This window comes from Xiphophorus hellerii, chromosome 4 (genome assembly GCF_003331165.1).
Source record: "Xiphophorus hellerii strain 12219 chromosome 4, Xiphophorus_hellerii-4.1, whole genome shotgun sequence".
In the NCBI taxonomy this organism is placed as follows: domain Eukaryota; kingdom Metazoa; phylum Chordata; class Actinopteri; order Cyprinodontiformes; family Poeciliidae; genus Xiphophorus; species Xiphophorus hellerii.
In genome coordinates, this window is record NC_045675.1 from 32,108,586 (window position 1) to 32,119,828 (window position 11,243).

An 11,243-nucleotide genomic window follows, 5' to 3' on the forward strand; every position below is an offset into this window, starting at 1 on the left:
CACCTGACCAATAAATTCGCAGGTGATACCACAGGAGTGGAAGTCACACCTTGGAATGATGAGACTTCCACATCATCCTGCGTACAGGAAGGAAGAATGTTTATGGGGTTTTTTCTCTGTTCTTTCTGTTTCATGAGTTTTCATAGTAATAAAGACACATGAAAAAGCAGGCACCCCTTTACAGATATTTCTTTTTTTGTTGTTTTTTAAATGTAAATCTTTCAGAATATGAAACAAATATTTAATAGGAGACTAAGAGCAGTACTTTACATGTTGTTCTGAATTCTTGTGGGACCTCAGGAACAAGTCACTGATCTGCATTTGGATTCATTTTTGTCTTTTTACGGGTGACTTTCGAGCCTACTTCAGTTTCTATTTCAGTTATTTCTTGATTCCACAGGTCAGGCAGTAATCAGGAAATTGAACCAGGAAATTGTGGGTAATTATACTTAATTGATGATTAAATGTGGGGGAAAATCACTTTTGGACACAGTGGCAGGTTGGTTTGGTTGGTATTTTCCCCTTTAAAGGAAATTCTAACTTCAAAACTGCATTTTGTTTTTACTCAAGTTGACTTTGTCTGATATGAAATTTGATACTGAAACATTTTAGGGTGAAAAAGTAAAAACAGAAGCACTCTCTAAGGGGGCAAATATGTTTTTAACTTATCTTATAGATCCTCATCTCGTTTTGATTTGTTAAAAATGTGAATCAGAATCAGCGAGGTAACACCCGGGTTGAAAGATTCCATGACAAAGTTCTGTGTTTTTGATATTTTATATTTCATCTCCTCTGCTGGATGGGATGTGTTTTTCTTATTCAGCCCAGTGCAGAACAATTGATTGTAAACACAACAGAAGTTCAGATCTGTGCTTCTGATTCTTGTTATGAATTCTTGTCTGTGAAACACAGTAATGAGTTTGGACTTTATTTATCTGCCTATTCATCCCGTCTTATGAGGTCTACCGCTCAATTAGAACTGGTTTGAACTGCTGTCGCCGCTGTCACTTCAAAGCATGGAATAAGTAAACCTTTATCCTAAACACTGTAAATAATTGAGTCAAAAGGAAAAAGGTCGGGAACTTCTCTTTCATGGCACGAATAACAGACGTAGCAAAGCATCTCAGGTGACAGGCAACACTTGAACAGAAATCGAGAAATGCAACCGTATTCCAAATAAATTTGGCAGGCCATCTTTCCTACATGCACCACTTGAAGTTTGAGACGGAGTAAAGCTTTAAATATGATGTGACATGTTTGATGTGTCACACTAAAAGTAAAAAGCGTTGTTTTGCCATTGAGCGCGTATGAGATGGGTTAAGAAGTTTTTTTTTAACCAATAGGCGCCACTGAAAATAGATTCTTTTATCTGTTCATATGCAGCCTAATCAGGGTGGGATTGTGACATTTCTGAGCGTTAATGAATGATTGATATGACACTTTAATGGCTAATTCACTCAAACGCTCTGGATGGCGTGTTTCCCCAGAGCCGGCTGCACGCGCCACAACAACGCTCAGATAGTGACCAGCTGATGGCAGTACACTGCTTCACAAGCAGATTTATACTCACTGACCTTGTATGAAAAAAATTTTTCAGCTACTTTAAAAATTTGTGTTACAGATTTTTTAAAAATGAAAAAAGTTGGTAAGACAGTGTTGTCATCCACATTAAAACGTGTCCTGGGCTGAAAGGCCAATCAGCAACGAGGAAGCTATTGCGTTAAAGAAACATTAAAAAGCCAGATTTCAAATTCACACAGGGATTATTGGACCAAGTATTTAAGGTTTTCAGCCAGGATGTTACAGTTCAGAGGCAAACTGGCCTTCCAAATGTAAAATGACCCTCAGCATACGGCCACAACGGTTACAAAGTGGCTTAACAACACCTTTTATATCAGTGAGTTATTTTGACGGAATGGTCGATGTCCGATTTAAATTTTACAGCTAATATTGGCCGATAGCGATGCCATGCCGATAATATCGTGCATCCCTACTGCTGACCCAAGTCATACAGTGAAAGGCAATGCTACCAAATACTGAGGAAATGTAAGTAAACCTCTGATTTTGAAGACATTAATATACAAATCTGACATATTATTTCTCTCATTATTGTGGCATTTAGCAAAGAGAAATATTTTTTTCTGATTCTAACTGACCTGAAACAGGAGAAGTTTGGTCTGATTTAACTTCAGACAGTGGGGAGAAAAATGTCTGTGTCTATTTCTTCAGAGTATGTAAACTTGTGGTTTCAGTGGAGGAGAATGATTCTTCATGCTCATTAATTGTTCTAATTCCTGTGCATCCTCTGCAAATCTCCTCATCTCTTTACAGACGTGAAAGTAGTTCAGATTTATGTCTGTTTTTTATTTAAATAAAATATCAGGACTTCTGTTTTTATTTCACCATCCTAGCAGAGGTTTGGTGGCTCCTGTCATCGCCTGTCACACACCTGCAGTGCAGCTTTGACATCCGTTCCCAGATGACTTGACAAACATTTTTACATTAAATCGAGTTGTGCAAAATGTTAACAGTTAAAAGACGCAAAAGGTCATCTGCATACGCCAGGTTGTTACTGTAAATAAGAATTTGCTCTCAACTCACCTGGTTAAATCAAGGTTAAATAAAAAGCGTAAGGTTTGAATGCGAGAAGATATTTAAAAACCTATAAAACACGCACAAACACACACAAAAGGCAAGAAAAGAAGTTGCCCACTCTTTCAGCACTTATGAGTCTAAGGAAACATTTTTTTTTTGGTTTGGAAAAAGTGTTACTGTTTGATAATTGATCAAGAAAAAGGTCAGAAATAAAAGATGCAGGCACAGAGTGAAAGAGAGCCTGAGAGCTCCCCGGAGTTAGACAGTAAGACATTTAGACAGCTGCGCCTCAGGCAATAAAAGACAATGCATGAGTTTATTAAATGGCTTTTTAAAGCATTTCTTTTCAACAGAGGCAAGACTGATAGATTGTGGCAGGGAATGAGGGACTGAATATGTGCACATTTGTTTGGATTTACTTTTGTGAATATCTTTCTCTAAAATGTGGTAGATAGAGAAAGAAATGTTTACTAAATACAATAAGTTGGCAGATAGGAGATTAAAAACAGAAATACAGGAAATATGTCCTCAGACACTCATTTATACCTAATAACACGCCATGGAGCTTCTGTGCAATAAACAAAACACATGTTGATTGATTTAAAATAGAAAATACTGTCCTCATTATGCACATTAAACAAATATAAGCCGGGGGTTGTTTCAGTTTGTGCTGGCCTAATATTGTTGGTGTAACATGTTTACCACACAACTGGACAGCATGGAGCACAACACAAGTTCAAACTGAGAATTACATTTTAAGTACAAAAAGTCAAAAAATGTGAAAAAGTTCAATATCTTTTGTGACTTATTTCAGAAATGAAATGTTTGTATATTATATATTACAGAGAGAGTGAAATATTTAAAACATTTATTTCTTGTTTTGATGGTTATAACTTAAAATCCTGTAAGAAGAAAATAAGAAAATCTGTTTTTATCTCTACTGTGTCTCACCAGAGGCACAAAGCTCTGAGAAATTTCTCAGTACAAACCTCCAGCTTGGAGGGGACTCCCTCCATTTTTCATAGATATTTGCTACTTTGCAGCACCTGCATCTTGTTTACTACAGCTGTACATAGTGTCAACATCTGATGAGGTCATGGTTTCCATAGCCTGGTAATTCCCTCTGATCCAGTAGATGGAAAAACTTTTATTTTAAAAGTTCTCTCAAAATTTGCATAACAACTGGATGGAAACATAGCTAAAGTAGATTATAACTTGCTGATCTTTAGCCAGGAAAGGTCTGGTTGACAGCAGATGCTCTGCGGTGGTTGTAGTTTTTTTGTCAGCATCAGTGAGTTTATCTCTGTCCCTGTGGAGTACCACAAAGATCCATTTCTGGGCCTCTGTTTTTTCTCTCCTCCTTCCAGGTTGGAGCTATTTTCAGAAGCATAACATGTCCTTTCATGTTTTAAGCATATTACAGCCAGGTTTATTTCCACTGAGGTGCTTGGCTGGATCCTCTGTCTAGCCTCTCCTTGATTGCCTTGTTGACCTCAGACGAAGGGCTCTTCATTTACTGAATATTAATGAGAAAAAACACTGAAGTCATGCTGCTTAGGCTTAATGAAACCAGAAAGAACCCATATATCAACGTTTTCTCCCTGATATCACATGACACAAATTTGGCTGGATGACTTTGGAATGGATCTCTCATCTAAATTTGATGGGTGAAATATATATATTTTTTATTTTTCTGTTGAACTTGTTTTGGAAGAAAGTCTGTTGTGTGGAAATGAAATGCTGAACAATAATTCATTCTTTTAGAACCTTCTTTCTGGATTACTGTAACCCTCTTCTTTTTGGAGTCAGCCAGTTTTCCATTTCTCACTTTCAACTGGTGCGAAATGTTTCGTGCACATATCACAAATTCTAACTCATCTCCTCTGCCTCCTTCCAGTTTGTTTGTAATTTATTTTCCAAGGTGCTTTTATTTGTTTTAAATATTTTAATATCTGTGCTCTTTTTTTTATTTAAGTTGTTGCACCCATATGTACAATCTCACTTGTTCAGGTTAGTGCACCAGATGTTTTTATATGTTCCAAAGACGTGATGCAGACTCAGAGGTGATAAAGCGCTGCAGCTCCAAAACAGTGGGATGCTTTGTAATTGCACAATAGACAGACATGTTCACTCACTGTTGTGAAGTCTAATTAAAAATATGCTTTTACTCTCTTTTCTTTGACTTACTGTAATGAATATCATCCACTTTATTTTATTTCACTCTACTGTTTTGTCCTACATGTTTTAATTGTTGTATTATATGTCATATAGTTATTTTTACAGCTCTTGTGCATCTGTGTACCATTTTTTTATTCTCGTTGTCTGAATGAAGGTATATGGAATAGTGGGATATTTAAATTGATATTAAAACACATAACAAGTCCTCTAAAGGCTGTTTCTGGTTTGGTTTCTGAGACATTGAGTTCCTAACAGTGAGTAACATCATTACTAATTTCCATGATGGTTTTATTATAGTTTAATGGAATAAAGATTATTACAACAAAAAGACAAAAATAAACACCTTTATTGAATTGATCAAATTCAGGACATAGAGCTGAAATCTGATGGTGTAAAAGCTGCTGGTTTCTCATCCTGATAGGAAGCCATATGACCTAATTAGCAAACTTCCACTGATTTCTACAATAATTAAACCAAAGACTTTGACTCTCCAGTCAAGTACTCAATTGGTTTGAATCTTACAAAAAAGACAAAACTGGGATTTATTTGATTCAATAGATAACTTCTCATAGAGGACAGAAGTCACATGCAGGGTACACCAAGGCTCAATCCTTGGACTTCTCTTATTCAATATGCTTTTACTAGCTCGGGTTATAACAGGAAATAAGATTAGCTGCCATAACTATGCAGATGATATACAGCTCTACATTATGATGTTACCAGGCGACTCAGAACCCAACAATACCCCGAACAAATGCTTAGAACAAATCAATAACTTTCTCCAGAACACTCCAGAAGCAAAACTGAAGTTATTATATTTGGACCTAAAGAGGAACAATCTAGAGTCAGCACACAGCTTCAATTATTACAGCTAGAAACTAGAGATATCCGGGTTTAGTGATGGCCGGCGCTGGCAAATGAGAAGGAGGCTACTCTCTTGCGTTAGCTTTGGAGAAGCTAGTGGCTAGCATGCTTAGGCTAGTCACACATTAGATTGCCTACTTCTTCTGTTTAGGAGGAGAAAAAAATTAGGTGGAATCGCCCTTTAGCCATCTGCTGAATTGGAAACCTCAGTCAGAAGCCAACTTCAGCTCGGCATAGTAAAGTATGTTTATGCTTGTTGTCATGTTGGATGTCAGTAAACTCACATGTCAATAAATCTAATTTATGATTCTTATAGACATTGTATGCCAACTATTTATCTTGATGAAGTTTCCCTTAAAAATGAAAGTATGAGTCATGGGTGAATGGCCAATTGGCATGCTAGTAGCTAGCTTGGCCAATGCTAACGCTAACAAATTCAATGCTAACACTAGCTTATCCATGCTAATTGTCAACAGATAAGAAAACAACCAGCCTAAGCATGCTAGTCACTAGCCCCTCCAAAGAGAACTTAAGTGAGTAGTCTCTTTCTCATTTTGCAGCACCGGTTGCTCAGTCACAAGTTAGCCTATCAGATCTGTAGCTAGCTTCAGAATGGATATATCCTCCTGTGACAAGAAAGTAGCCACCGCTGGCTACTCAGCAGTCTGAACTTTGTCTCTGAAACCAAACCACAAGGAAACACTCCAACACCAATAAGATGGTTAATAAATGTCAGCTATGAGATCCAAGCTGCAGCACTGCTAATACAGCTTAGTTCACCGGAGCGAACAAGTAGACAATTCTAAGTTGGCTAGAAAATGTGACACTGAACTGATGAGCTGTAGGTTAGTTTAGTTTTGGGTTCAGCTGGAGGTCATCTCAAAAGTTCACAGAAATGCATATCAAGCATTAAGCACTTTATTCCTTCTGTACCTGGTACAGCTTCAGCTCCTGCTGCATTCAATCACTGACTGGTAGCCTGATCACAAAGGATGTGTTTATTTTAATTGCTGCTTGGAGTGAAGGTTCCTCTACTGTGGCTGTAATAGACACGGCGTTGCTGGCAGACTTTTGCTATAGGTGAGCAGGGGTTAAGGGGTTTGCTCCAAACAGATATTTTCAGTATCTAACAGCCAGTGGTCACACTCCACTTTAATAAGTTTATCAGGGGACTGCACCAGAAGAAATTTTAATTAGTGTAGATAACAAAGCACTATGGAACACATAATGTTATATCCCATATGCATGGAAATCATTGACTTTAATCCTCTTAGTGTTTTTCCCCCTTTCATTATTCAGCAACTGACGTAAAACTTGTTGGCACTCTGCAGAACCTTTTTGGTGAATGAAAAAATAAACCAGTCCTTTAATCTATCAGTAACATGGACTTTCAAGCTAAACTCTATTTAATTTGATGTCTGGGTAGATGAATTCCTACAGCAGCATTTCCCTGTTCCACTGAGTCCTCCGCTTTGATTCCTCCTTCTGCAGGCTGCATCAGGGATCTACGCCTCAACGGCCGTTACATGCCACTGGACAGCCAGCCACGGGACGGGGTTTCCCAGGTCAGCGTGCAAGGGCTCTCCGTCGGATGTTCATCAGACTCCTGCAAAAAGTACCACTGTAAAGCCCCGTTTACCTGCGTGGACTTGTGGAGAGTGCACGAATGCAGGTACACACTCATACACACACATGTAGCTGGTATAGAGCTCAGTCACTCTTGGAGGCTTACATACATTTTCATCTTTTTCGGTCAAAGCCGCAACAACTTACTTTTACTTTTTTGTGTATTCTTCAGGATTTGGATTTATTTGGGATCAATCAAAGATCATTACACTTCATCTAAAGATTATTAGCATAATCAACTAGAGTTAATCCAGTCAATAATTACATATTAATTAAACTCATTTCTATTCATTAGTTATCAACTGAGCTAAGAAACACACAAACAAATATGAAGGTTAAGAAAGACCAAAAATAACATTTCTACATTACAAACTACTCTGTCAAAGAGGAAGTTTTATGACAAGGAAATGAACTTTCAAATTATTGTCTAACCTGAATAAAGATAAAGAGTTCATAAGTCTCACAGAAACCTAAAGTTTCTCCGCAGCCTAAGAGTTCTAATACCTCTTAGACAAGATGATAAAGCCCAGATTTGGATATAATCTTGTTCTGTCATCTTTTATCACCAGAGCTGCAACAACCAAACAGGAAAAAGCTCCTTTATTGATAAGCTTGTATTTGTACCCAGGCAGTTTTTCCACCTCAGTCTGAGAGTTAGTCACATGACTCAACAGTAGAGGTTTGGACTCCCAAAGGCCTCTGAGACTAGTGGTTTTGTGCACAGGCTTTCACTAATCTGGAGCTTCCACACTTTGGATTACTTTCAGAATTGGAATGTTAATGCTTCAAAAAATGACTGACACTTAGGATATATTCAAGATGTTTGGAGGAATACTGAAATTTACTTAAAGAGCTTTACTTAAAAAAAACAGACAAACTCAGTGGAGTGCATCCACGTCTTCAAAGGTCAGTTCTTACTTTGACTCTGTTAATCAAAACCTTCTTGATGGACTCTTGACTTCTATCAGACTCTATCAAATCAACTCAATGGGAGCTTGTACTTCTATCCAAAGAAATGGCACAAAGAATCGATCAATAAATAAGAAGAGGAATCAGTGGTAAAGTGAGAGGAGTCATAATAGACGGTTTATAAAAACTCATTCAAGTTTTTTTTTCTCAAGAATTTTTCTGATGAGGGAGCAGTTAGCTCTGTTGCCTTTCGACAGGAAGGTTGTGGACTTTAAACTTTCTAAGTTGAATTAGCATGTTGTGACCGTGACCATGTGGGATCTCTCTGGGTTAGAGATTCACCGATCTGATATTAATATATCCGTATCAGTTCTTATATTGAAAGAAAATCTAGATAGGGTGTCAGTGACAATGGACCCAATCCACAAGGGCAGATCTTTTGAGTTTATCTTTATGCTTTGTGCTCTGAGTGCCTCATGCTTTATTACTTATTTTACATTACGCTTTGACTTTCTAATTGCACTTTCTGAAGTGCAATTTCTGAACCACAACTGCACTGTGGACAACTGCACAGTGCAGTTGTCCAATTTTGCACAACTGCACTGTGGCACACTTGCTGTACATATATTTACATATACATATCTGCATTTTTTTTGAATCTTTGCAAGGACTGCTCTTAAGTTGCTTTTTATATTAACAGCATTTTATATTTTTACAATTTATAGCATTTTATATCTTATTTTTTATTTTATCTACAACTACTACTCAGTGGTAGTTGTTATTGTGTCTTGTCTCTATGCTGTAACTGCGAAGTAATTTCCCTGCTGGGATGAATAAAGTACTTCTATTCTATTCTATTCTATTTAAAACGTTTGTTGCAGTTCATTTTGCATTGGCTCTGATATGCCTAAATGAACTGAGTGACCAAATTAAAGTTGTTCTTACACTTTTGTTGTACAGTGCATCTACGCCTGTGTTTAAATAAAGAAACATTTTAAGTAAATTCTGTTGTTTTTCTGTATCGAGTCAGTATCAACCGATACAACCTGAGGTTTAGTATCAGAAGTGAAGAAAAGTTGATCAGTTCTTCTAATCTGGGTACTCCGGCTTCCTCCCACAGTCCAAAAACTTTCTGTAGATTGCCCTTTGGTCATGAGTGTGTGTGTGGGCATGTACACGCCTGTCTGTCCTGTGTGTCTCTGTGTTTCCCTGTGATGGACTGGTGAAATGTTATGTTCAGGGTTCACTCCAATGTCCGCTGCAGTTAGGCACCAGCCCAGTTTCACTTTGATTTTCAGATAAACTTCTCAGTTCACAGCATGTCAGAAATCTTTCACTGTTTCCAAAATGCCTCTCTTCTGATGAGCTGTTTTCACAATCACCATTTTAGGCATGCGTTCATCCCACTCTACAAAAGACAGGTGACATTTTAGCAACGTCATACTTTAGAGCGCCAGCAGGAACAAAATGTGTTTTTGATCAGACACTTTGCTTCTAAAATGACATTTTGAACAGATCTAAACAAAAGCAGTTGTTGTAGATCTCAAGGAAAAAAACAACATGTATTTTCACCTCTTATTAGGTGGCAACATTCTGATGTAAATTCATCAGTTGACAGGAAAACATTTTATAGAAGACTAGAAAATAGGTATTTTGCAAAAGTTTACCAATTTAGCACATGAAGAAACAGCTAAAACATAACCTGATTAAAAAATGAAAAGAAATTTTAAAAAAAATACAAGTTTTAGTTTATTTCTAGCATTCAGATTGCAGCACAAGGTGTAGTTATTTTGGGCCTTGAGCACAATAAACGTAAAACATTTTCAGTGAACCCAACTATGACTTTTATTTCACACCAACTCTTATAAATTCTCTATGATTCAAGAAATTCTTTACCCTAATGGTACATGCAGTCATATTTTCACATAATTATCTATTTTTATGTTTCTGTTTAGATCTAGCACATCACCGCTGAAGTCACCAGTATTATGCGTTCCGTACCAAAAATTGCTTCACTAAATAACCAGCATTGTACGCAGGAATCAATGTGTTTTCTACTCCCAGGCTCTTCAAAAAATAGTTTCATAGATTGCCTCGGCGAACACTCAAATCTCAATACAATTTACAATAAAACTCTCAGGTAAAGTGCCATCATTTATCAAGCATAACACAATTTTGCCAAATGCTTTGGGAAATGATGGGAATCGAAGGATCCTGTAGTTTAGGAGGAAAAGCTGAGATATCATCTTTGGCTGCATATTCCTGCATTAATCTCTTCGGATATTTTGTTTTCAGCTCTGTTAGTTAAACAAATGTGCATGAGTAAATAAAGTAAGGCCATTAAATGCCTTCCAGGTGACGGCGGCGGCTCAGTGGAGTCTCCTGCTGTTGTTTCCTCTCCACTGGCCCTTTACTGCTTGCCAGAAACTTCCCTGGATCTCTAAACAGTTTTCATCTCCCATTTATTTCTAATTATCCCGTTGAGTCAGAGTGTTTATTCTTAGTTCTCTGTTGTCACCAAGATCTAAACAAATTTAGATGTGTTGAAACACTAGATGTGTTTAACAAATTTAAGCACCATTTAGATGTGTTGCTATTATATTAAGACAAACAATAAGGCTGCAAAATTGTGGCATAAATAGATTGTTTTTAAAGTTATAGTTACATTTTTACACACACTCTACATGGTCTTGAATGGCCTATAAATTATAGGCTGTTAGTCATTCAGTTGGTGGGGCGTTGCTGGTGTAGCCATGTTAGGTTCAGTTCCCAACCTTGAGGCCAGCTGTGGCCATTAAGGGAGGGGGCGTGGCCCTGAGCTGCTGCAATTGGTCCAGTCTGGTATCAGTCATGACTAATGGGCCAATCTACCAGTTTTATTAACCAATAAGCATTATAATTTAAAAAACTAAACAAAAAAACTGGCTGGACTAAATTCCCCATTGGCCCATCGGGAAACTGCCCGGTATGCCTGAAGACCGGTCCAGTGCTTTAGACCTTTGCTGCTGGTATTCCAACCTTCTCCCTCTGCCCACTTCCTGTCTGATCACTTTCGATAAATACCACTAGTG

The 11,243-nt window shown here is 37.6% G+C and overlaps 1 protein-coding gene across 1 annotated transcript in view; it reads left to right on the forward strand.

Moving 5' to 3' along the window:
• LOC116718043 (neural-cadherin) overlaps positions 1-11,243 on the forward strand; it is a 322,864-nt gene that overhangs the window by 272,543 nt on the left and 39,078 nt on the right. Inside the window, exon 34 of the mRNA XM_032559667.1 lies at positions 7,129-7,309. Coding sequence (XP_032415558.1) covers positions 7,129-7,309 — 181 coding nt within the window. The remainder of the gene's footprint in view (positions 1-7,128; positions 7,310-11,243) is intronic.